This window comes from Microtus oregoni, unplaced genomic scaffold (assembly GCF_018167655.1).
Source record: "Microtus oregoni isolate MIOR12 unplaced genomic scaffold, Mior012 000030F_ref0000283, whole genome shotgun sequence".
Taxonomy (NCBI): Eukaryota; Metazoa; Chordata; class Mammalia; order Rodentia; family Cricetidae; genus Microtus; species Microtus oregoni.
Window position 1 is genome coordinate 5,083,537 of NW_024543089.1, and position 27,662 is coordinate 5,111,198.

A 27,662-nucleotide genomic window follows, 5' to 3' on the forward strand; every position below is an offset into this window, starting at 1 on the left:
TCAAGGAGGAAGCAAAATGGGGCTCCTATACTTTCCAAGTCTTCCAGCCAAGACTTGCATTTACCCTCTGATGGAGGATTCACCCTCTAGACAAACAATGATACTTACATTTTAAGAATGAAGTTACTACCATATCTGAGTATGATGAATACCTTCTCTCTCTCTCTCTCTCTCTCTCTCTCTCTCTCTCTCTCTCTCTCTCATCTTTGTACATGGCAAAGAAAATGGCAAAATGAAAACTTGGTTTAAAAAGTCCAAGAAGCATGTCATTAGATTAGGGCTGGGGATAGTATAAGTAGCACAGTGATGAATTGCTTGACTACCAATGCTTTCAGTTTACCCCCCAGCACTGGGGGAAGGGGGAGGAGCATAAAAGCAATTAGACTGCTTTGGCATTGTGCGAAGGGGAAAATTATGGAGCTGGAGAGATGACTTAGCAGTTTAGATCATCCGATCACTTATTGCACAGTCATGAGGCCTAGAGTTTGGATGCCAGCATCCATTTAACAGCCCAGGCGTATGCCCCATAGCTGTGACTCCAGTTCCCTGGAGTCAGAGACAGAGAGAATCACTGAACATTCTGGCTTACCCCCTAGAAAATAAAAATGTCCCAAATTCAGGGAGGGAGCCTCTGTCAAAAGGAATAGGCACAGAGTGATAAAGGAGGACAGAGGATACACACCACACACCCACTTGTACTCACACACAAACATGCACACACATACAAAGAAAAAGAAATCTTCTAAAAACTTAAGAGAGAAACTGCTATACTTGATGCTTGGGGCAGAAGAATCACACCTGCCTGTGCTTAGATTCTGCCTTTAAAAGAGGGTGAGATGGCTCAGTGAGTAAAGGGGATTTCTTCGAGACCTGATGGCTGATGATCAGAGATCAGTCCCTGGGATTGATGTATACCTGTATGGGGGAAAGAAAGAGCTAATTCCTAAAAATTCTCCTCTGATCTCCACATGTGTCTTAGCATGCTCTGAACATGTGCACATACACACATGCGTGTACATACACGTATACGCACAGAATAAATAAACAAATAAAATGTAATCTAACATTTTCATTAAAATATTCCTTTCAATTTTGTTTGCATGTTTTGGCATAGTTCAAGCATCGCTAGTTAGGAAATGGTTTAAAATTAATTTTCGTTTGAGTTACACTTGAATGCCTCTAAACTGTGGAGGTCTTAAGGCATGCATATATATGTCTGGCTTTTAAACATAAACTTCCTGGCAGTTTGGTGAGACTAGGAAACCTCTCTAGGTAATCGTGTTACTCAGTTTCACATTCATGATAAACTGTGATTCCGAGGTTGTCTAATCTTGGGTTTATCCTTGGCTTGTTAAGCAATTATGCACAGAGATTAATTCTAACAAGAGTGATCTCTCAATGTCTAGTTCTTGGAGTGTGAGAGCAAGACTTTAAAAACATTTGGGAGATAAGCATTGTCGTATGTTCAAGGAGATTTGATGGAATGTTAAGATTCAATGATTTTTAATAATATTCTTATTGAATACAGGGTGATAAATTTTTACTTTGAGTCTATGTGAATTTTTAGACATGTAGGTTTTATGAAATTGTCTTGACTCTGAGAAAAATGATAGTCATGGTTTTGGAGGAATCTTTGTAAATCTTTGGTTTAAAATGAAGCTCGAATTCTGACTTACTCACAATAGATCTGAATCATAAGCGAATATCTTTACCCCTGTTCTGGAAGAAAGCCACTAAAACAAGTGGCTGTGTTCCCCTGGAGTCATGCTTAGAAACTTATTATGAAAAGCAAATTATCTTTTAAAAGAAAATATTTATGCTTTCTGTTATATTGGGGCCTGAAAATCCACAGAGAAAAGACCGCAACGATAGATGGATATTGAGAACACTCTGCTTCATAAAGTCGCCCTTCCTAATATGCCTATTTGAAGCATAATGTTTCATCTCCTGCTTGAATGCTAATTTACAGTCAAAGTTTTCTGAATTGCACTATTTTCCCTTCATGTACATGTATGTGATGTGTGTGTGTGTGCGCGCGTGCACATGCACACTCCTAAGCACAGTGTGTTCTCATACAGGAGTTCACATTTGATGCAGGGAATCTCCCTTACCCACTCTTCCACCGTATTCTTTGAAGCAGGGCCTCTCAGTCAATCCCAGATCTTCCTGATAAGCTGTACTTTATCCAGAGTGATCTGGGGATTTCCCCATCTCTACCCACTCAGGTTGGAATTCCAGGTGGGCAGCCACGCCTCTTGGGCATTTGGGTGGGTGCTGAGTATCTGAGCTCTGGCTTTATTGCTCTTTAGCTGTGGCCTTCTCCCTAGCCCTTGATGCATAGGTGTTTTTGATGTTTCGTGTTTATTATTAATTTTTTTGCATGTTGCTGAGATGATGCCTCTTAGAATAGGTTAAAAAAAATCGAAAACTGAATCATTGCCTGGGAGCTGGCAAAGACTGATCCCGAAATTGTGCAAGGTGACTTGGGGTGCAAAAATTCTTGAAGCGGTCTCAAGACAAATACCAGACCACATCTAAGCAAACCCCAAGGAACAAGGGTGATGATCAAGGGAGTCATAGTGATGATGTGGAGAAAAGCATTGCCAACCTCACAGCTGCGCTAGGTGGAAAAGCTGGAAGATGACGCACAGCTGCTCCACAGAAGGCCATTGATCCTCACTTACCCAGAAGATGGGGCATAGGTTTTCTAAGTCCAGAGAGCAGCAAGCAGCTACCTTCAGCTAACTGTCAGTCATGAGCAGACAAGTTTTATACCCTAAGCCCTCCTGGAGGGTCAAGTTTAGAGTGTGATTCTTTTGCCTGGCCAATTCTTCAGATTGATGTGTTCACCCTCTAGAACTCCGTCAGTTGCCTCTTAACTGCTAAACACCAATACCTCAGCAGTTCCCATGAAACAGAAAATAAAACAAGAAGTTGACATAAATGTGTAACAAAAGCAGAGACAGGAGACACCGCTTCTCTGTCCGGTGCTTCCTCGCCTTTGAGAAATTCTTGCTGTGTGACTCCAACAGCAGAGAGAAGTCAGTGGGTTAGAGAAAGCAGGTTATTCTTCACATGCTCAAAGTCAAGATCACAAGCACATGAAATTCCAGGCCTGGGACAAGAAGGGAGATTCAGTATGTGTTATCTATGTATTACTTAGTCAGCCAGATCCTACTGGATGGGGAAAACTTTCTCTTGGTCGTCAGGATTGGGCTTTCTCTTATTCTAATGGTTAATTAGCTAATAAAGCCCCAAATCTGTGTAACAAGACTGTATCCCTAATCTGTCACTGATTAGTCTGCTCGCTTGTTCCCTGACTAATCGTACATAACGAGTAATCAGCACCCTGAGAAGCAATCTGGGTCTGGTGCTACACAAACAATTACGCCGGTGTTAGCATCAAGATTGGAGCTACTGTGGTAATAAAAATTCAAAGTATAATCCTGGTAGGTTCTCTTCTTAGGCCTCTAATAATTTGCAACTGCCAGGCTCTTAAATCTTTCCTTTGACGTTGTCTCAGCAATAATTCCAGTGAACTTTGAGTGTAGATTAGATTGAACCAGGAAGACCATACCCACCTGCTTGCCATTCTTTATACCAGCCCACCATTGGGGTCCCTGCACAAACATTTAAGATTAGAGATAAGCACTAAAGGAGGCATCTTTTCTGAGTCACCACAGATATTTTTCTTAGAAGTGATTTTAAGACTCAGTTCAAAGAACTATATTAGCATAATGTAATGTTTTTTTTTTTCCTTCAAACAAAGTTGAAATAAACCTAGTGTTTATGTGCTCTTTAGGTAAGCACTAAGCCAGAGGACTCTGTACTTGTAGAGCTGTGGAGAATACTGCCCAAAATTAGGCAGGAAGTATAATTGTATAGCAGGCCTGTGATAAACAAGCAGTGGGAGACAGCCTTTAAGCGTGAGGAAGAACTGTTACTTAGTTTAAAAAAGACTATTTTGTGCATACAGATTATCTAATCCGTTGCAATGAGACATGTTTTTGTTTGTTTGTTTGTTTGTTTTTCTTTCGAGACAAGGTTTCTCCACTTAACAGTCCTGACTCTCCTGAAACCAGGCAGCCTCCAACTCACTGAATTCCACCTGCGTCTGTCTCCCAAGTGCTTGGGATTAATGGTGTGAGCCGCCACTGCCTGGCAAGACCTTGTTCCCTTCCTTTATAGATTTTTGTCTTGAAAGAACGTTTTGCAGAAACGCCCAAGGTAGAGATTTAAGGCTGTACTTAAATCAAAGCTCAAGCATGTGGCGTTGCTAATAATCCCCTTTTCCCTTCAAATTAAGTTTTCTTTGGTGTCCCTTAAATGTCACGTGCCAGGCATAATTTTTTAGGGTGACATACATTTCATTTTGATCAGATTCCTTTTAATCTGTCCCTGTTGGCAAGATGAATCCTTCATCACGTAGCTTGTTATATCAAAGTTTTGAGATTCCAGACCTGGCAATCATTTGATCTCATAGTCATTATCGATCATTTTTATATTGCTAATGCTTCTCTTTTAGCAGAATTATGGGATCCTTAAGATGACTCGAATTCAATGGCAATTTCAACTAACTGGCTTTTCAATTCAGAGGGCTTGTTACGATTGGGGATTTTTTTCTATTTTGCCGTTCGTTTTGTTCCGTGGTGCTTAGTTACACACACCGTAATAGGTGTGTTCTTGTTTCCATAGTGATTTCAGTACAGCTGTGTTTTTGACAAGAGTTCAGTTGTCAGTTTTCCCTTAATAGAAGGAGCCAGCATATTTGAATGTGTGGCTGAGTCCATTGCTTTTCCCTCTGATGTCTTTAAGAAAGAAAGCAGTTGATAGAATCATTGTGAGCTGTAAAACTGTTACATTCTGCTGGTAAGTAGTGGCACGCCTTGGGTAAATAGTGAAGTATTTTATTTCACAGTTCCTTCCACCACTTTATTGTTAACATAAATTTATATTGCATCAGGATAGGTGTACTCAAAGGAGGAGGGACCATGATTTTGTTAAGGATGATTATAGCTGTTGAAGCAGGACCCCCTCCCCCCAACTCCAGTTTTGTTGTTTTCTGTGGTGGTGGTGAGGAAGAAGCAAGGGAGGGCTGTTAGTAAAAATAAGAATTGCTAAATCAGAGAGAAGTCTCTGTGTGGGCATTTAAGTTCACAAGTTTGTGCTGTCTAGACCTTGACGACTATAGAAAAAAGGAGTTAACTTTTAGCATACTGTTGGCCAAACAGGTAAGTCATTTCTGGATACATATCTTAATAGTGTGGAAAAGTTTAGTGAAATAGGAATACCTAGAACAGATCTTCTTGAGAGTTCCCAGTTTTATAAACCTCAGAACTGTTACCAGACATGAGAGAAGACATCATGCTGGACTTAGTGGTCATATCTGTAAGGCCAGCAACCAGGAGTCTGGGGCAGGAGTATCGGTAGTTCAGTGCCAACTTGGGCTGTATACCGAGACTCTGTCTTAAAAGTTAAAAAAAGATTGTTTTGGTGTGTTGCTATAGTCTGCTCCAAGACACACTTGCTGTGGCCAAGCTTTTCTCTTTTTCTCTCCTCTCACCTCCCCTTCCTTCTCCTCCCTCTCTATTCTCTCTCTTCTTTCTTCTCTTCCCGCTTCTCTTCCTGCTTTTTCTTCTCTCCTCCCCTCTTCCATTCCTCTCTTCTTCTCCTTTTTTTCCAAAGGGTCTTATTGTGTAGTCCAGACTGACCTTGAATTTATCCTCTTGCTTTTCTCAGCCCTGTAGTCCAGTGCTGGGATTACAGGAATACTTGACTATGCTCAGAGTCGTCCATTTTCTATATAAAATTTCTCTTCCTTGCTTTTTCCTCTTCATTTCCTTCTTTCCCTTTGGGCAGCCTGTGTCCCACTCTCCTGGAGATCGCACCTAGGGCCTTGTACTTACCGTCCAAGCAACTGAAGAGCAGTTCCCTCTCCTCCTCTCCCTCCCTCTCCTCCTCCTCTCCCTCCCTCTTCTCCTCCTCTCCCTCCCTCTCCTCCTCATCTTCCTCCTTCCTGTATTTTTTATTCTATTTTGTTTTGGTGGTTCTGGTGATAGAGCCCAGGACTTCACACACAATAAATAAGTGTTCCACCATTGAGTGTGGCTTTCACCCTTCATCAAAGAAGTTTCTCCTTTTAACAGAGACCATTACAGAAAACCCACAGTTGGTAAAAAGCAGCCAGCAACCGACCACATCCCTACACCTAAGGCTCAGGGAACATCTTTGAGCAGTTGGTGGAAAGATTACAAGAGCCAGAGGACCAGGAAGTCTGGTGTGAGACTGTGTCTCCTAGACATAAGAGAGAAACTATACCTAAATGTTAGTGGTATGGCCACCTGAACAAGGATATCCCCACTAGACTTGCTAAGGTAGAAGGGAGAGCTCTCATGGAGGTCCCACCCCTAGACAAAGAACTGCAGGCAACTGAGGGATGCTGAGAACAGGAGACGTAGTCTTCCCCAGGGATGACCCCCTTAATTCGTAATCTCTTGTCTGTCTTTTGAGAATCAGTGCCATGTAACTCCATAAAACCCTAAGAAACTCTGTGATCTTAAAACAAGGACATTTCCTTCACGTGTATTTTCACAAGTTTTGGCTCAGTGTCTTCTGTGACTGTGTGAGACCCCACCTACAGCAATCTTTTCGCTCCATTCAACAACAGTGTGTATTCTGTGTTTTTGACCAGATAGAGAGGTGCTCTATCTGGTCCTAGGAGTATCGCTTTGCCGTCTTTTGCACTGTCCTGCTTTCTAAGTAGAAGTTTAGCCAGCTGGCCTTGGTATGAGGTTCGCCACATTACATGGTACCCATTAACACGGCATTATTCATCACATGGTAAGATTACATCATCTTTTTACTTAGCTGCTGCAAGACATATGTAACAGGCAAGACTGCTTTGTAAAGCGTGCGGAAGCCTGCTCTTTATAAAAGAAGCGTGTCGTTCGGGAGTCAGGCTGACCTCTTCCACGGTGTGAAAATGAGGGGTAATTTGTATTCTCTGCTATGAAATCAGAAGCAACGAGTGCTCTATATTGCGGATACAAAGCACTAATTTGTTCCTCCCTCAGGAGTGCACTTGAGCAGACGCTGGTATCCAGGGCTCTGTTTTCTCTTCTTAGTCCCCCTTGGCTCATCATCTTCACCTAGTGTCATTTTAGTACATTTTGCAAATGTGATTTTGGAACCCAGGGATGGGTTTAAATTATGTGCATCTCTCATCAGTCATCCTTATTTGTAAAATGAAAGCAACTTTTTTGGAGAGGAGGGCAGAGTCTTTCCTATATAGCCCAACCCATCTCAAACTCACCAGTCCCTCTGCCCCTCAACCTTTTAAAATATTCAGCTAGGCGGTGTTGACACGGACCTTTCAGCACTTGGAAAGCAAGCAGAGTTCTGTGAGTTCGTGAGTTCGAGGCCAGCCTGGTCTACCAGGCGAGTTCCAGGACAGACAAGGCTATACAGAGAACCCCGTCTCGGACAAAAGCAAAACAAAACCAAACAAAAAAACCGAAACAAACAAATGAAAGTCAAACAACACTGTACTGTTTGAGTACAGATAACCACCTACTGATAGATTTAGTAATTTGCTTGTAATGAGTTTATAATAAAAATTGCCCATGAGAGAAGTTCTTTATAAGAAACAACTTTATTTTATTATTTTGAGTCCTGGTATATAGCCTTGAATCCACGCCCTCCTGCCTCAGTTTCGAAATTACAAAAATGGCTGGCCCTTGTGCCCCACCCTAAGATAAACCAAGGAAGTCTTAATAGCTTGAAGTGTCTACCGTCACCCTGTTTGGAATCGGTATGTCACTGAGAGCAAGCTGTCGAGAGTGGAGGTTCGTCAGCCGTGGATCAGCCACCAGAGTTCCCGTTGCCTTCAAGGGTGTGAGCTAAGAGCTTGCAGATGGTTTGAAATGCCACGCAGACCTGGTGAGTCAGCTCTGCCACATCGCATTCGCAGCTCCGTGGCTACGAGTGACGACACATGAGCGGCAGTGTCCTCAGTAGTTTGTCTCCTAGAGACAACTTGGCAGGCAGTCATCTTGCAGATAAATGAGGAAAGATTGTCTATTTCAAGTGGCATAAGACATTCCTTAAAGCAGTGTGTCATATCTGTTCCTACAGTCAGCATTTTCTTTGGAGCAGAAAATCTCTTCTCGGGCTACCCGAGTGCATGGCAGACATCTTTGGAAGCGTAGTACTCGGGAGATAGCAAGCAAGCGCTGCGCATTCAGGAGAGCAATGTCTACAAATAGGTCAGGAAGTTTCTTGTGCCTCCATGCATTTCTTTTCCTTGTTCCTGTTGGATACCAGCTGGGAAAATCGGTAACTTATGAAAATGCTTACCATTCATTTCATATGTCTTACTGAATTTTAATTTTTAATAATCTATAAGGTTAGGTTTTGATAAATATTTAGAGGGAAAGGAAGTACATCAAAAGGCTCTCTCTTCAAAGATAAGCAATGCTAGATTCAGAATATGATCTTTCCTTTTTTTTAAATTTTTTTATTTTATTTTATTGAACTATACATTTTTCTCTGCTCTCCTCCCTTCTACCATCTCCCATGGTCCCCTTTCTCCCAATTTACTCAGGAGATCTTGTCTTTTTCTACTTTCCATGTAGCTTAGATCTATGTATGTCTCTCTTAGGGTCCTCATTGTTGTCTAGGTTCTCTGGGATTGTGAATTGTAGGCTGATTTTCTTGGCTTTATGTCTAAAAGCCACTTATGAGTGAGTAGGTGATATTTGTCTTTAGTGAGGTGACCTTTCCTCTTGATACAAACATGCTCATACCTTCCGTGAGTGTTCTTTCATCCATTTTCTACAGCTACCCCAAACTCCGAGGCTTCTAGATATGGGCAGTGATGGTTTAGACCTGACTGAAGATGCAAGGCTGGATAAGTTTCTGAAAACCGTTTTTTAATTCATAAATTTTCATGAGACCTTTACATTATGTAATCTATTGCATATCATTGTTATCTCAGAACAGTTATTGCATTATTCAAAAAGATTCCTGTGGCTTAAGCTTCTCTGACTTTATCTAAGGCACTTAAGAAACATTTCGCTATTAAAAAGTCTTCAATGACAGAGAGAAGATTCCAATTGGCTGTGTTGATCTTGGAATCAGGAAGGACCACAGGATGTGATCCTGCTTATGGCTGAATTTGCTCAGAAGCAGAGAGCAGCCCATTGCGTACACTTGTGTAGGTTGGATAAAATTGCATAATATAGGCGTTCATTACTGTATCTGACTTAATGATGAACCAATGTTTACTTATCAGAGGGACCTTGTTCCTTCCTTGCCCGACCCCCAAGAGCAATGACTCCAATTTGCAACCCTGGAGCAGTTTGACACCTATTATTGGTATCAGAGAAGGTATTGCCAAATCCTTTCCCACCGTCAACACCACTGTAGAGCCACGAGGCCTGTGGTTAGGTCTCAAACCAAGAACAGTGGCTGAGGTGCCTATTCAACAGATCAAAGCAGACCTGGCTACCAGGTTCTCCCAGCATGCCTCAGTCCCTACCTGTTACAGACTATGACTGGCAAACCCTGCCCTGTACCATGAACTCTCCAGCCCAGGAGCTGAGCTGCCCTTCCTCTGAGGCTCTTCCCTATGTAATTTAGCCATTTGGCTATACCCAGCCCTTTTTTTTTTTTTTTTGGCTTCTTGGTCTTTCCTCTCCCCTCTCCCTTACCTCTCCTCCTCACATGGCCCAACTCACGGGTCATGTTCACTCTGGAAGCTCCCAGGTATCTCTACCTCCGGCCACGCTCTCCCTCAAATCTGCAGTAAACATTCTCCTCCACCTTACTTAGGATCAGTTATGTTCTTTTTTTTCCCCCATTTATCTATAATATAATTCAATTTTAGAGAACTACTTATCCTCTTACACTCATGAGCTCTCCCCTCTTCATTTTTTTTTGGGGGGGGCAGTAGTTTCAGGTGTATTTTTGTTCAGGTACATTGTGTATCTTGATTTAGTACAAATTCAAGGCTGCCTACCTGCAGGCCCCGGGATATCTCTCTCAACTCCTTCCCTACTCACCTGTGTTTTTCTGTTCCCTTCCTTGGACTTAGAAAGGCACCGCACATCTCCTCCTCCAGCCCCACCTCTCCTGTGGGATGACCACTGATCCACCCTTGTCAAAGTTGGCTTTATTATTTCAGCACCTTCTGTTAGCAGCTTGAGCCACGGATGCTTCTTTCTACCCTTGTGTTGTAAAGAGACCTGCTTGGATCTCCCCACGGTCCTCATCCATAGGTATGTTTAGTGCCTGGGAAATGCGTATATGATCCGAAGGCACCATGCTAGAACTTTCCAGAAACTTAGCATAGGACCAAGACAACTCTGAAACCTTGTCTATTGGAAGTGGCAAGGCCTTGATAGCCATCAGCGCACACTGCCTGGCTTGTCTGCCAGTGTTAGTCTCCAGATCATCCTCCAAGTATGCGTTTTGGTAACTTGCAGTGTTAGGTTACTTGTTGACATCTCTGAGGATCGCCTTGTGTTGATGGAGGCTTTTTAGCTGCAGGAACTCAAACAGAACAAAGGAGCTGACTGCACACTTTACTCATGAATTACATCTGCCCATAATGTTTGTACGATCTTCCGGAGTCCAGTGGGACAGTCTGATTTTAAAAATCCTACGTGAATTGCAAGCTGATGCTCCTCTCCAGGGTACACTTCCAGAGAATCAGGAAGTGAACTGAGCCCCATGGCTCGGAAATCCCCTTGCCTTTTGAGCTGTTGCTTTTAGAATATTCTATGACAAGCCCGAGGTCAGGACAAGTTCAGCTGCAACTGACGTGTGCACGCTGGTAATGGCAGCGGATTACATGCTCTCCCCCTGCTGCCACTAGAAAAATCCTATAGATACCTAAGTTTGAATTTATTTTCTATCGTTCCATGTCTTTGTCAATATTGACCATTTTTTGCATTCTAGTTTATTACATTATTATTTTTTCACACCAGACGGTCTTTAGCTCTTGTATTTATTGTGCAAGGGAAGCAGGCACACTGTAGAGAATGAGGAAGTTTTCACAGGTCGTGAAGTCATTTTTATCATGTTTATATTATGTAAACAAAAGCCTTTGCTTTGCATTTACAGCATTTAGCTGGATGCTCACTGTCAGTTAAGACCATGGGCACAGCCTCGGCATCTTCTCTGCTTTTATTGCTATCAACTAAAAATTGCTACCATAACACAAAGTAAAAGTCTTGTTACATCCCTCTCAGAATTACATTTTCTCCCATGGTGTTGTGGTTCTGAAAGCCTTTATTGCAAAGAGAATGACAATCTGACAGTTTTTTTGTAAGGCCGAGGGCACTAGAAAGGGAGGGTGACAGTGCCCAACTCCAGGTTCTTTAAGGAGGGTTGTCTCCCCGTGCTTACCAAGCAGATATCCTGAAGCAGGAACCTTTGAGTATTCTTTACAGCCCTGGAGGAGAAATAGTCTTGGCTTGCCCTAAGAGAGATAAGTCAGCAGAATGCTCTAGCAACAGCAAGCAGGAATGCCATTTAAAGCTATCATGAATTTTCCCATCAACTCAGCATTCTCTCCGAATTTCTCTTGTGTTCCTGCTACACCAAAAGTCCTAGTGATAAAAATCCAGTGAGATGAGAGTTATGAGCACACAGGAAAGGTAGAGAAGTAAATATTATGAAAGCTTGGACAGAAATAAATCAACAGAAATAATGTAAATATCCATTCTGCTTATGAAAAAGAATGCTTCATGTTCTCATCCTGAAATATTTTCCATGGCTTCGGTAAAAAATAGAAAGGTGATGTCTGGAGGCCACGGACTGTTTGATGCTGCTTGTTCAAAGACGCTCAGATCCCCTCTTGTCCTGACCTCGTTGACCATTGGTCCCTTCACGCCTTTACACAGAATGTGCTTACGTGTGTTTCTCTGTGCATGCCTGAAGAGGTCACAGAGCAAAGGTCACTGTGGATCACTGTGTCTCAGTGGGTTCGTGGAATAAATCTTTGCTCTTCCTCACTGGCATGCCACATGCGTTCCAGCATATGCTGCTTTCACACAGTGGACAGTGGTCACCGTGGCATGTTTGCTGAAGGACTTTGCATGCCACTTATCACAGGTAGTACCGGACTTTATGTTCACACAGCTCCATGTAAAGTACGAGTAGAAGTACAGTCTACTTAATAAACATTGCTTCCCCGTTTGAAGGATTTCCTTCTGAGTATATAGTGGGTAGAAAAAATATATGCAACTAAAAAAAATACTTCTTTAGCCAAATTGTGTCTTTGCCGAAGTCCAACAGAAAGAGAATAAAAGGAGGACTGCATAATTATCAGAGCTAAAACCTCGCAACATTTGATTGACATCTCCCTATAAACTCCAGTGCTTGCATTTAGAACAATATTGCCTCGACTTAGATCTTTCATTTTCATAGTATGGCTCATGCACCATTGCTGATCATAAGTCATGTAATGCATTACATATAGGATGTTTATAGCAGTTCTTGCTTAGAAGGGTGCTCCTCGATGCCTTGGGGAGTTGAGATTTTCATGGTCCAAGGGATGGTGTGGATGAAGTAAGATCAGTGAGAGACAGGATATACTTCGATATCATGGACAAGGTCATTTTCTGTGTTCCCTGTTTTCCAGTGGCTTCCTCTGTCTTAGTAAACCACATTACTTGTGATTAGTCAGTGAAGACATAGGGAGCAGAGCTGCAACTCTGTCCTAGCACTGCAAGGGAACAAAGGTCTTTACTTACTTTACTGGGCACAGTGTGGTCCATAGTCTTATAAAAAAGATGGCAGGGAGAAAACCTGTAGGTAAGTTTGCTGAACAAGTTTCTGCTGTTGTTCATCTTTAAGCAAAAACTAATTTATAAGTGAGATGCGGAGGGTTAGTGGTGATATTTTGACTTTGTCATGACACTCGTTCCTATGGGTTTTGTGGAGCAGAAATAGAGGTTCCTCAGCAGCAAGTGTCTTAAAATGGCAGGGTGGGGGTAAGGGTAAGGAGGAGGGTTCATATGTTTTTTTTTTTCTTACAAGGTTTGCCTTTTGGAGCTATACCAACCTCATCCATCCTGTATAATTCAGTCTGTTTTGAAGTACTGAGGGATGGTTATCCATCTGTTTCAGTGACTCATATTTTCATATCAGCTACTTTCATTTTCGTTAGATCTCCTGAAAAATAAAGTGTTTGCCCTCCAAGGACCCTGTATTAGATTTCATTCGTTTTGACAAATTCCCCAAGAGAATAAACTTCAAAGGAGGATAAGGTTTATTTTGGGTCTTGGACCTGGTGCTTTAGGGCTCAGTTGACACAGTCCATCATGGGGATAGGGAAGGGCAGAGGCTGGATGAGGTCTGGTGTTCCGATGTCTCTTTTCCCTTTCAAAGGCACACTGAATGACCTGACTTGCTAGTTCTGAAAGGTTCCCCTATTTCCTGGCAGTGGCATCAACTGGCAGCCACGCCTTCCACAAGGGCGTTTTAGGAACACCCCAGACCCAAACTATGGCAGTTACTTCCTCTCACTAATGTTTTCCTGAATGTGACTGGCAAAGACTGCTGCGGGTTTTCTGAGCCTCTCTGCTGTGGATTCTCAGTGTTCGCTGTTTGTCTTGAACTCTCAAAATCCTAACAAATCTGCCTTAAACTATTTCAAAGAATTATTCAGCCAGCAGGGGTGGCTACACACCTTTAATTAGAGCACTGAAAGTAGAAGTAGCCAGATCTTTGTAGGCCTGATCTACATAGACATCTGGGGCTATGCACAAAGACCCTGTCTCAAACAAAACAAAACAAAGAGTTATTCAAATGAGAATACAAGGATACAAGGGTCCTTAAATCTTTTTTGTTGTTGTTGTTGTTTGTTTTGTTTTGTTTTGAGACTTGGTTTCTCTGTAGCTTTGGAGCTAGCTCTGGTATTCAAGGTTGGCCTTGAACTTGCAAAAATCTGCCTGTCTCTGCCTCCCGACCTTAAATCATTCTGGGAACACTTCTGCCGTTTGAAATAAGATAGCATCTTAGTTGTTTCTATTACAAGTGTGCCGTGCCTGTTAGTTTCTCTTGCAACAATAATGTTGTATAGTCCCAGCACACCCCAAAATTTAGCTTCTATGTTCTAACAGTTCTAGAAAGAGTTCACTCTGACCGCATCAGATTTTCAGCAACTGGGAGGTAGACCAAGAAGAACTGAAGTTCAAGGTTATTCTCAGCTAGTCAGGTCTGTAGGACTACTTGACGTTGTCTCAGTAAAGGAAGGAAACAAACAAATAAAACAGCAACAAACTCCAATCCTGGTTCCGTAGCTCAGGGGCAGAGAGCTTGTCAAGATTGCACTTGGCAATGCAGAACAAAATATGTAAAAATCCAAGACATTTTAAAAATACATTGGTGAAAATACGAAGTACGCAGTTAGAGCAGGTTGAGGAATATCAACTATAGGCCTCCAATGCTATCTGACAGCATTATTGGGCCTTCCGTAGGTGAAGAATAGGGTTTTGTTACTCAGGTTGCTAGGTCAGATATAGAAGTGGGTGAGGTCCTGCTCTTTAGCAGGACTAAAGATAGCCTAAAGGAAATTGCCTTCAGGCTATTGGATCAACAGCGTTGCAAACTGAACGTTGTCATTGGGCTTCATCAGTGTTGTGTCTGTGCAGAGGGCTTCTCTGAGGGAATTATTCTTTGTAGCAAGTATAGTTATAGGCTTAAAGAAATAAGGACTAAATAGGCATTCACTGGGTTAAAAACTGATATTGAACCTAATTCTCTGGTTACCACACAGACACTTCTGTTTTAAAAATTACAATTTTTAATCCGTTTATATTATGCGTAAGCAGCTGGGCCACCAGCCTCTCTGAGGCCTATGTATAATGCAAGCTTTCGGCACTGGTTGTTAATCTCCTGGGTGTTGAATAACCGACGTTTCTATTGATGGACCTCTTCATTTCCTACTGTGTGCCGACGGGGAGCATGGTTCACTAGCCTTGAGAAGAGATGGAGTTTGGGGCTAAGTTGAGAACCCCCGTGCTCAGCAACACTCGAAGAGCTCGGTTTCCACAGAGTCTTTGAAAGCCTTCTAAGAGCTATACCGTGTAATTTGAAGCTATGTCATGAAGGAACTCCAAAGGAATGACAAGTTTCCAGGAGTGAAAAATACATACATTAATTCTTTGAAAGGATTTTTTTCTCTCTCTCTCTACTCACTTTTGTGACAGATCCTTTCTAGGCTGGAACTCTAGTTCAGAAACAGTTACACTGGTTCACTTTTCTGTATGGGTTTAGGTGGCAATTCTGTCCTTTCTCGCCACACATCCATACATGGGCACTCCAGGGCAAAGCCCTGTTTTAATATGAGAGCCAGGCTGATCATGCCAAAGGAGCTCTTGACAGACAATAGTCAGCCCCTTTTTCTGCCTCTGGAGCTCGGGCTATGGGTGAAATCTTAGCCTTTTCCTGCTCGAGTTGGCATGAATGATTTATACAGATGCTTTCCCTTCTGTGATTCTAATTTAAATTTCAGTTTTATGTCAGTATAACGTGAGCAACTACAGATGTTCTCTGTGGACATCACTGCCAAGGAGACCCTCCCTCCCTGGTTCTTTTCCTTTGGTTGATCAATGAAAATTTGCTCATGATTATTGATCTTTAAAGGGAGTTCACCGGCAAATTTTCCAGATTGTGATTATGGAAATTATTTCTTTACGCTTGAAAATGGAGAATGTTTTCGGTGTTGAATTTAAAAGTAACTCAGAGGGTGGACTTTTTTTTGTGTGTGTGGAATGTAATTGAACTGTGCTCAGGTGATGAGCACACCACAGTTCTTCCAGGAAAACCAAGGATGGGATAGAAATAGAATCTGTCCTGTTTATTTTAAGAATCCCACCCAAAGAAAAAAAGTACCAATACTTCACCAGATGAGCGTTATTCCGGCCAGAGAAACGGCTGCTTGGATGTAGAAACCAGATGGTCTTCATTAGCCAGAAAGCTTAAAATGGCATAAATCCACAGACTCTGCCAAGCTATGGATCCGGACCCTGCCTTGCCAAGCTGGACGTTTTAGCCAGGGAAACAGAGGGCTCCTTGTTTCAGCCCCTCCTAGCTGGGACCCGGGTGAAGAGTCTGCCAGACCTGCTTTTTAAGGAATTTTCATCTTGATAATGAGGAGGAGAGAAAGTTCTTGGAGAAAAGGAACACCCTGTTTGAAGGACAGAGAATGGGTTCCAGAAGCAGCCTCTGTGTTTCATTGTAAATTGTAGCGATTGTCCGTGTGGGCTTCCACTTTCACCCCTGCAGATTGGTCCACATTGAGTCTGTATGTTTATCTTTATTTCAGCAGTGCCTATTTAAGGCCAACTTGTAGCTACAGTGCTGTTAGGAGAGACCATTGCATTTCTTTGCTCTCTGTGTTGTGGCTTGGGAGGAGGGGACCAACCAACCAAACAAACAAACAAACAAAAAAACCCTTTTTCCCCCCCTGATAGCAAAGGTTTGTTTCCAGAAAGTTTGGCAGTGTAGCATCTACGCTGGTCTAGCTCAGAGTTCTGGAAATGGCCTCTTGCTTTTGAAACCATGAATTAACCCACTGTTGCAGCTGGTTGTTTTGTTTATTGGCACTGAACACAGTTTTCTCATGGGAAAGTATTTCCTGTTTCAGGATGCCAGCGACAAGCTATACAGGCGACAAAGAATATTTTCATATTTCACCTCCTGAAAATGCACGAATCGTGAGGGACCGCCTATGTACAGGGTTCTCATCTTTAGAGTTGTCATGCGTTTCTGAAAAAGTAACTTGATGGTTAAGAAGAAGCTGTTCTTCCGCTGGTCACGGTCCTCATTTACTAAGTTGTGTCTGTTTGTTTTCTATGCAGGGAGATAGTTTTAGAAGAGAGTAGTTATCTTCCAGTTGTCCTTGAGAGCACAAATCTGACGGTGGTTATTCTAGGATCCAAAGGCTTCCATTTCATGGATGTGCATACTATCAGCTCTTAAGAAGGACATGGCACGGGATTCATTAGGTTTCTTTCTAGAGGTTTTGTTGAGGAAAAACGGTTTGAGTAAACCTGTCTGGACTGGTGAGAGACAGCAAGGTATTATGTTCTGTGTGGCCCCCTTATCAGATGGTGCTGCTTTCCTCTTGGCTGGTGCTGAGGCCGTATTGCTTTTTGCAACCATCCTGTTGACAGATGCAGACGAGGATGCCCTGCATTGTCTTGTGTTAATTAACAGGGCCAAAAATGTGTTGCTTCAAACCCGGGCTTTGTAGGTGGGCTACAGGAAGGACCGAGAGGCTTCTGGTTCAATCTGTGTGTTTGATCTAATTGTTCCAGTCATTATACCACAGCTGTTGATTTGGAAAATAATTTTCCATGACAAACGTGGTATTTTGTTTTAAGTAAACATTTATGAAAGGTAGCAAGATGTTATATAAAGCAATTTTTTTTATATAAATAGAAAGCTGTTCCCAGTGCAGTAATTTACTGTCATTTTGGAGGAACTAGAGTTTAAATTGAACTGAGCCCTGTGCTGGCTCAACTTTACGGAAATATGGTTGAAGCGTTTTCTGCATATTTACTTTTACAGTGAATAATTGTATCAGTTGCTTTTCTTGTTGCTGAGGCAGTAGGGCTGGCCAAAACAGCCTAAGGAATGAAGAGTTGTCTTGACTCTGCATGAGGGGACCATCCATCATGGTGAGGAAGTCCTGGCAGAAGGAGAGCACGCAGTAAGGAAAAAGGGAGAGATGAATGCTGGAGTCAGTGCATTTTCTCCTTTTCATTCTGCCTGTGATCGCAGTCCAGAGAATGGTGCTGTCGTTGTTCAGGGTGGGTCTTCACTCTTTAAAACTGTGTGGGAAAGCACTCAAAGACACACCCTGAGGTACGTCTCCATAGAAATTCTAAGTCCAGTTGAGTTGATGATGAAGATTAACCACTACAATATTAAATTCCTTTGGGTAGAAAACCTGAAAAGAGCAAAAGCATCCATTTTCTATTCTAAACACCTGTATTATACAAGCAGATGACATTAAAATAACTCTAAAGGTAAGAGGAAGGATGACATAGAGAAGTGTGGAAGTTAGAAAAGGAAATTCAGGAACCAAGTTTAAGAAAATGAAGCAGAATTTATTAGATAGACTTAATTTTAAAAAGTAAGACCAGGTAACATGAGCAATTGTCCCATTTTTGACAAGGACTTGACACTGGATTTAGCTGCTAGGTCTGCACAATACAAGCCCTATCACCAGGTAGTCATGGATGGGGTATGATGGGAGTGCTCCTGAGGCCCAGCACCTCTCTGTTGAAATATTGGTAACGGATGGATTACAGGAGAAGGGGAGACGAGAAGACAGTCATTGTCAGTATCAGTGACTGAGCCCAACAGGCTAACATGGATCATTCCGAATCCATGGCTATACTGATACCCCTGGTTAATTAAAAATCAATGGGGAATAAAGCAAAAAGACACGCATGTGGAGAAAGGGCGTATGGAGTGGAAGGGGCATGGTGGAAGTGCGAGGGAGATAAGAGAGGGTGTGTCTTAGGGTTTCTATTGCTGTGAAGAGACACTGGACCACGGCAACTCTTATAAAGAAAGGTATTCAATTGGGGCTGGCTTACAGTTCAGAGACTTAGTCCATTATCATCATGGTAGGAAGCTTGGTGGCATGTAAGCAGACATGATGCTGGCAAGGAGCCAAGAGTTCTGCAACTGATTTGGCAGGAAGAGAGAGTGACACTGGGACCTGGCTTGAGCATTTGAAATCTCAAAACCCACCCCCAGTGACACACTTCTTCCAACAAGGCCACACCTACTCCAATGAGGCTACACCTCCTAATAATGCCAGTCCCTGGTAACCAAACATTCAAGTCTATGATCCTATGGAACTATTCCTATTCAAGCTACCACAGGGTTGAGAGAAAACAGAACACATCACATACATGTGTAAAAGTGTCAGAGAACAAATTTAGTCAATTAAAAAATAAACAACATAAAAAACCCCAACCAAACGAAAATAAAAACAAAACATAACCCTATCTGGAAACACTTCTTCCAGGACAAGCTAGGATGCTTTTATTATCTGACTGTCTGGCCCTGCTTAAGGCTTTGATCCCCGGTGTACAGCATCTGCTAGTGTTGTTCTTTTGAAATTCTGCATCTTCTGAAATGTGAAGGCCTCAAAGAGAAAAGAGAAAAAAGAATGCTTAGGTGGTGGCACATGCCTTGAATCCAGCATTTGGGAGGCAGAGATAGGTAGACTTCTGTGAGTTCAAAGTCAGACTGGTCTACAGAGCAAGTTCTAGGACAGGCTTCAAAGCTGCAGAGAAACCCTCTCTCGAAAAAAATCAAAAAACAGAAAACAAAAACAAAGAAAACAAAAAGAATATCTTAAGCTATGGATGGAAGTGGAGAATAGGGACTCAGAAAAGAGGTGGTTGGAGAAGAACTGGGATAATTCACCATGACAGAAGTCAAAGACATACTTCTAAGGCAAAAAGAGTTCACCCTTGGTAAACAAGGCCAGTAGGGATGGGTGCTAAGGAAAGCTTCCTCCTCATATGTTTCTCAGATGGGAGTTATACGTAACCTTTGAGATTAGTCAGCTCAGGGATGAGAATGTAAACTGATTACAGGGGTTAGGACACTAGTGATTGGACCAGCAAGATGGGTCAGCAGGCAAAGGCACCACGACGTCTGATGGCCTGAGTTTGACTACCCACATGGTGGAAGGAGAAATCACATGCAGGTTGTTCTTTAACACATGTACCAGGGCAATGGCCCCCACACCCCTTATCCTCCCATAACATAAAATAAATTTAAAGGAGCAAGTGGAAGTGTTTAAATCAAAAGTTAAGCAGATGGATGGCGGAGGGGCTGGATCGGGCCCACTGTCTCCTTTGTAAATTCAGGTATTCGTGGGAAAAGACTCTGCCCATCCCTTTGTGTGTCGTTTAAAGCTGTTTCTGACCTATAGCAATAAGGTTGTAGAGTCACCAAAGAGGCCGGCCCATGAGCCTTATGTATTCACTGTCTGGCCCTTTCAGGAAGCTCTCTGATCCCCTGCTCTATTGGGCAATAATGCGAAGGGAGGTGAGGAAGGGTTTTGTTTCTCATTTGCTGTATTTGGTAAAGGAGCTCAGAGGTTGCTAGTGGTGAGCTGGAGAAAAGCAGAACGCCTTAGTATTTCTTGCTGTGTGACAGGTCACCTCAAACTTAATTGCTTAAAGCAACAAGAAGTTACCATTTCCGTTTCTGTGAGTGAGGGACTTAGGGGCACCTTCTAGGTGGTTCTGGCTCTGGGTCGGTCTCTCTTGAAGCTGCATTCCTCTTGGCTGCAGCCAGACAGTGTCATTGTGGTGTGGACTATTTCCAGGCTTGCTGGTGTGGCTCTGAAGGAGTTCTGAGCTTCCTACTGCTGCCCAACAATGAGTGAACCTTGTTCTGGACGTCACACATCACCATTTCTGGCACTCTTTGTTTGTTGCATAGACAAACTGTAACTAATGCACTGTGAGAAGGGATGGACTGCATGTGGTCATGATTACCAGGAAGTGGGGAGTAGAGGATCTTGAGGACTTTCTTGGGCTCTAATGGTCACTGGAGAGAACTTGTTTACATTTTCTTTGAAGGAAGAAGGATGGCTCCTGCATTTGCATCCACTGAGGTGGCTCATCACCTAACCTGGGATAGCCAAAAGCTTGTGAGGAAATAGAGGCACAGGAGATCCCGAAATTGAGGACCAGATTCTTTTGATAAAATATTCACCAACTTTGATGAATTAAATGTTCTATAACTTCTCTTTAGTTAGGGATAGGATGCTGAGGCCAGCTAAGAGTGGACAGAATAAAGCACAGTGAGGAGCACAATGAGGTTTGCATTGAACACTTCTTCCTTCGACCCCCCAAACCCTGCCCCTGCCCCAACCTCCACTCCATGGCTTCACCCACAGGTGTCTGGTTCTGATTCCACGTTCTTTAACTCTCTTGCCATATTATTACCCCATCTGCTTATTTCAGTAAATTGGCAAAATTCATAATTTGCTCTATAAGATCCAGGCATTGAATTTCCTTATAATCCCTCAGGAGGACAAAGTCAAGAACGTTCTGTGTTGGGCATGACTCTGCATCTGGGGGAGAATGGGCCTTCCAGCTTCCTGGCGGTGGTGAGAGATGATGGGTTTCCTGTGGAAGAGTCGAGGGGTCGCAGCTGCTCTGTGGATGGTCTGACTTTGTGGCATTAGCTGCTGTTTGAAGGACCTAAACACCCGGGGCTTGAGACACAGATTTGTGTAGCCTGCTCACCGTAGCCCTTCCTTCCAGGAGTTCAGCCCAGAGTCCCCTCATTTGCTGTTGTTTTGTTAAAGACACGAATCCTCTGTTGTGGGCAGACAAGATGCCTGACGGGCAAATGCTTGGTCCCTGTCACATCTGTGGATAGAAATGTCTTCAACTGAAATCTCTCCATCCAGGCAGTTTGACTTTTTTTTCTTTTCTTTTCTCTTTCTCTTCCCTCACTAATTTTTGGGATTAACTCAGGAATCACCCAGGAAGGGGCTGTGGGAGTGGCTGCTGGGGGAAGTCGAGTCTATCTTGGGTGCAGCTCAGTTTCCTCATCAGGGCTCTCGCTGGAGAGGAATTACATTGGTTCTTCTTTTGATTCTTTAGTTTCTAGTAATTCTTTTTCTGGATTTAGTTTTCATCTCTGGCAGACCTTTTGGATGGGGTAGGACAGATTTCAGCGCTCCAATTTTCCCATAATAAATTTTATTTTTTTTCCCCTAACTAGGCAGGATGGTACAGTTGTGATTCTAGCAATGAAGGCTGAAGGCCCAAAAGATCAGATGATAGGAACGGTCTGAGCTCATAGTAAATTCTGTCTACTCTTCATCTAAGGAAGTTGGGGCAGGGGAGGACCGCCTGTGAACAGAAGGGCTCTAATACAGAAAGCACACTTTTCAAAGTCTTCTGAAATGGCAGATTGCCTGTAGCGGTCAAAGCCAAAGCCTGTTCCAAATTTGCTAGGGCAGATGCTCTGCTGAGCTCTGGATGAGATGTTGTTTACTTGCTTTGTGGTAGGGGCCATGGGGCACGAGCAGTCTGTCCTAGTGAGCCAAGACAGGGCTGGGACTGTAGCGCAGTTGGTAAAGTGCTTAGATGGGCTATGATTTACATCCTACTCCCAAAGCTAAGTTAAAGAAAAAAAAAATAGCCAGGTATGAGCCCCTGTAATCCCGGTGCTGGAATGGCTGAGACAGGCAAATTCCTGGGGTTTTCTGAACGGCCAGAGCAGCCTGCTTAGCCAGGTTTCAACCAACGAGAGATCCTGTCTCAAAGACAGGTGGATGGTGCCCGAAATATAATGTCTGAGGTTGGCCTCTGTCTTGCACTCACATATGCATGCATAGGCTGGTATACATACACACACATGCGCATACACACACTTGCACACATACATGCACACACACTACTGGAGGAAAGTAATAAGAGTGACTAACAAGGACTGCCCTGGGGAAACCTGGTGGGATGGTCTGTGTATTGTTACATTCCCGAATGGTTGATTCTCCAGTGTAATCTTCTAATAAAAACTCAGGTACAAGCTGGGCATGGTGGGCGGCACATGCCTGTAACCTCAGCACTCAGGAGGCAGAGACAGGTGGGTCTCTGAGTTTGGGGCCAGCCTGGTCTACAGAGTGAGTTACAAGACATAGAGAGACCCTGTCTCAAAACAAGCGAAAACGCCCTTGGATACAGCCATTTGCTCAGCAGTGAGGCACACTGTTAACACCTTGTTGTCAGGGCTGAGAAGTGGCACATAGTGTCATCTCCAGGCCTGGTCATCAAGGAGGAACTGACCCCATTCTGTGTGAGTAACTGCGGATTATGAGAATGTGAATTCTTCCACAGTGATTATATTTATTTTAGAAACCCGTCTTTATTATTAGGACCTTTAAAGAGATATCACACAATTTTCTGTGGGGAAAAAAAATGAAAGGATTGTTTGAATGAACTAGGAATTATTTATTCTTTTAGGTGCCCACTGATGGCAATGCCGGGCTGCTGGCAGAACCCCAGATCGCCATGTTCTGCGGCAAACTCAACATGCACATGAATGTGCAGAACGGAAAGTGGGAGTCAGACCCATCAGGGACCAAAACATGCATCGGCACCAAGGAGGGCATCCTGCAGTACTGCCAAGAGGTAAGGCCCGTACGGTAGACACTTGTTCTTGCTGGGTCACATGCATTCATTAAAAATATTAATTCTGATATTTTATATTTATGTTTTCTCCTGTAGTAAAAATCTTGGTTCCTAATGATCCACTATATAATTAATATGTTTATTTACTTTGCCTACCCTACAGTTTTTACAATTACAGATTATGCTGTTATGATCAATAAACTGGGTAAAATTTAAGTTTTCTTAATGTAATGTGTTCTACTGTGGCTATGCAATTAGGGAAGCATTTTGATTAAAAATGCTATAAATAATTTTTTTCTGTTCAAACACTTTGATATATTTTAGTTTATTTATAACGGTTGATTTTTTTCTTTCTTTTTTGATTTATTTTTATTTTATGTTCATTGGTGTTTTGCCATGGATCCCTTGGAACTGGAGTTACAGACAGTTGTGAACTGCCGTGTGGGTGCTGGGAATTGAACCAGGGTCTTCTGGAAGAGCAATCAGTGCTCTTAACCACTGAGCCATCTCTCCAGCCCCCTGTTGATATTTTCTAATTTTTCTCGCTTAATATTGTGTCTTTGAAATAAACATTCAAACTGATACTAAAAATTATACTAAAAGGTCACCTCTACTTTATCCCTTGTTGATACTCTTTTTTAAAATAATAATTTTATTTCATGTATATAGATGTTTTGCCTATGTCATATCTATGCACCACATCTGAGGCTGGTACCCCAGAAGGCATCAGAATAGGCTGTCATATTTCTTGGAACTGGAGTTACTGAAGTACAGTTGTGAATTGCTGTATGGGGACTGGCAGCAGAGACTGAGGTTTTCGTATCTGAAATGCTTGGGCTAAGAGTATTTTGGATTTCATAGGATTTGAAATATTTGAATGTTCACAGTGAGTTGCTTTGTGAATGAGCCCCAAGTGAATACAAAATTCTTACCTCTTTCCTGTGTGCATTACACAGCCCAAAGGTTGTTATATGTAGTAATTGCAGTGTTCCTCCATCTGGGCTGTAGATCAGATGGAAATCGTCTGAAATAAATTCAGAGCAGTTCCCAAGAACTGTGTCTGCTTTTGGAACGTTTCAGATTTCATAAGTTTGGACTAGAGATGCTCAGTTCCCACTCACTTTTCCTTTTCCACTAGCTGTGTTGAAATAATCAACAGTTGTCTACCCCTCGTCCTACTTACCATGTGTGTGCTCTACAGCCTTAGAAGTTCTCCCTCTGTCTAGCTACCTCTCTGAACCCTTTAACTGTCTACCCCAGCTCCCAAAGTGCAAGCAACTATTATTGATGGTGGAAGTCACAAAATAATCCCACACTAGTTCAGAATTATGAATAATAATGGATTATTTATTTAGGGGAGACTTACAGATCACTGTCCTTGATAACAGTTCTCTGTACGATGGGGAACAGAACAGAGTCTAGCAGCCAGAAGTGAGAGCTGGAAACAAGAGAGAGAGCATGTGCACACGCTTTATAGCTGCATTTATAGTATAAGAGGCCACACCCAAGTGGGCTGGTATCTTAAAGTCTATTGGCTGAAGGAGCAGGAGTGTTGCAAGGAACCACTTGTTCATCCCAGCCGCCCAGAACCAAAATAATCACACAGAAACTGTATTAATTAAATCACTGCTTGGCCCATTAGCTCTAGCTTCTTATTGGCTAACTCTTACATCTCAATTTAGCCCATTTCTATTAATCTGTGCATCACCATGAGGTCGTGGCCTACCATACCAGCAAAATTTCAGCACGTCTGTCTCTGGTGAACCCTGACTCTGCCCTTCTTTCTCCCAGCATTCAGTTCAGTCCTCCCCACCTACCTAAGCTCTGCCTTATCAACAGGCCAAGGCAGTTTCTTTATTCATTAATGGTATCACAGCACACAGAGGGGACTAACACATCAAAGGAGCTCCCACAGCATACTATTCCAATAGATTTTTAAGAAAGGCTGAGAGGCACACTCAGTTCATGTTGTAGACTTCTGTCGTTTTCTGGTGAGTGGCTGCTGGTACCTGTGAATCATCATGGAAACCCAGATTTGCTCAAATAACCATATGCTATTAAACCTTTGACATTAGAGAGTTCAGTGATGCCTGGGTAGCTTTGTTTTCTGTTTTTGTCTGTGGTTTGTGCAATGCTGGGCCAGAGTCCTTCTTCCCACTCCAGACTGCCTGCTTATGGGCAGCCATGGGAAAGAAGAGATGCAGGGTAGAGCACATGGGCCTTATTTTGTCTCGTTCATTTGCTTTATCTCACTATCTTCAGTCCATTGGGTAAGAAGCAGCTCAACTGTGAGGTGTTTTGAGTCATTTTTCATGAATCTGGTTTGAATTCTATAATAATGAAAAGACTCTGAGTCTTAATTTTTGAAGAAGAGTGAAGCCTGGGTTTGAATTTCAGACAAACCTACATATAGAAAACTCCAAATACCTTGTCCCCCAGTCCATGGGATGGATTCTCCAATCCCCAGGCTTTATCTGTGTGGTGACACCAACTAGATATGTAGCTGGAACACTTGAGTGTAGGGATAAGTCCCGCCCCTTAGGGGGCATGTTCGCCTTGGGCTAATGTTTGCCTATAAATTTGGCGAGTGTGCTCCCAGCCCAGCCGCTGCTTCTGCTTTCCTGGTCTCTGCGGGAACAGTGGTTCTGTAAGTCTATTTCTCATTAAAGCTATATATATATATTGGTATCCATTCTTGTATATTGATACAAAGTTAAATTATTTTGACTATTGTATGCATGCATGTTTCTATCTCTGTTTAAAACACTTTTTGTGTATTGACATATATTGTATTGATAAATATATATTGTATATATTTACCATATTGCAGTGTACATTTCTACCTCTGATTAAGATACTTATATAATGTTTGTGTATTGATATATATTTACCATATTGCAATGTATATTTGTACAGTGTTTATATTTGGAGGTCATTATCCTCATTTTGTTACACAGTTGTTTATTGTCTTAGTCTTTAAGTTAGATAGATATTGAGAATTATATAGATAAATAGTCATCTAAGTTTGTCATTTATAATTAGACTAATCAGGTTCTCTGGATATATAAAGATTATACTCAGTATAGATAGATAATCTTCGACCTCTTCAAAGAGCTGTAGAAAATGGCCTTTAATCTAACTCAGAGTTTCCTGATAGTGAGACATAATTGCTCCTGGCAACACTGCTCTATTCCCGAGAGAATGTTGAGCACCAAAGACACTCCACCTGAGCCTTTCTATTTGGCAGAACTGGCCTTTGGGCAAAGAAATGCCCATACCTCAACCCATATGAAATGCCCATATCTCAACAGAGATACAGAGCGTGCATCAATGGATAAAACAGGACTGTCATATCCTGCCAAGACAGGGTAAGATAGTTTTGAAAAGTTTCTTGCCTTTAATAATGGTATGTCAGTTATGTTAGGCCTTAGCCAAAATTGGTTGACTCAACATTGCAAATGAGACTTTGGGTGATTGCCCAGGTAGTCAGTTGTCTCTGTCAATTGTTGCACATTTTGGATATATCTCGTTTGTTAAGTAATATTTATTCCCTTCTCAGATCTTTGACGGAATTGAAGATTATATAATTGTAGTTACTCTCTACATTATTTAGACTCCTTGAGATAGAATGTTTAGCAAAACTTTTGTTCTCAATATTGTTTGTTATATTTATTATTTGTTATTATTGTATATAGTTGTATTTGGTTTAGTTCTGCCTTATTTAGACAAAAAGGGGAGATGTAAGGATAAGTCCCGCCCCTTAGGGGGCGTGTTCGCCTCTGTCTAATGTTTGCCTATAAATTTGGCGAGCATGCTCCCAGCTGCTGCTTCTGCTTTCCTGGTCTCCGCGAGAACTGGTGGTTCTGTAAGTCTATTTCTACATTAAAGCTATATATATATATATTTACAATCTGTCTGCATTCGTTTACGCCTTTACATTTGAGATGTGGCCAGTCAGATGTGTGCTGCTTAGAGAAATGCCACATTTCAGAAATTTAACATTAATTAAGACCTAAAATATAGATTTCATTTGAAATGACTATGTTGTAGGTACTTATTAAGGATGTCATAAGGATGGTACAATGAAATTAAATAGGATTAAAGATGAATTCACCCCTTTCTTTTTCTTTTTTTTTCTTAAGATGAGAAGGAAATTTGAATGTAAACTGACAATTTGTTTGTAGTGCTCTTCCCTTGTTCCATGCCAGAGTGAGGGGCTGTGATCAGTTCATGATCCTGTCATCCAGGAAAGAAGAGGCAAGTAGAGTCGAGGAGTCCCAACAAATTGTCCCTCATAATAAATTTCCTTGGAAGTTTGACTCAGATTTCTCTGAAGCCTTTGAATCACAGCGTTCAAACCGGCTGTGGTGGCTCACTGATGTAATCCCTACACTTGTAAGGCTGAGCCTTAGCTATACAGTGAGATTTTGTCTCAAAAGAACAAAGGAGGGGGATAGAGAGGTG

General features: G+C 42.3%; 1 protein-coding gene across 6 annotated transcripts in view; it reads left to right on the plus strand.

Moving 5' to 3' along the window:
- LOC121465348 (amyloid beta precursor protein) overlaps positions 1–27,662 on the plus strand; it is a 225,375-nt gene that overhangs the window by 31,938 nt on the left and 165,775 nt on the right. For all 6 annotated transcript variants that reach the window (XM_041678578.1, XM_041678580.1, XM_041678577.1 and 3 more), the window contains exon 2: positions 23,031–23,198. In XM_041678578.1, coding sequence (XP_041534512.1) covers positions 23,031–23,198 — 168 coding nt within the window. The remainder of the gene's footprint in view (positions 1–23,030; positions 23,199–27,662) is intronic.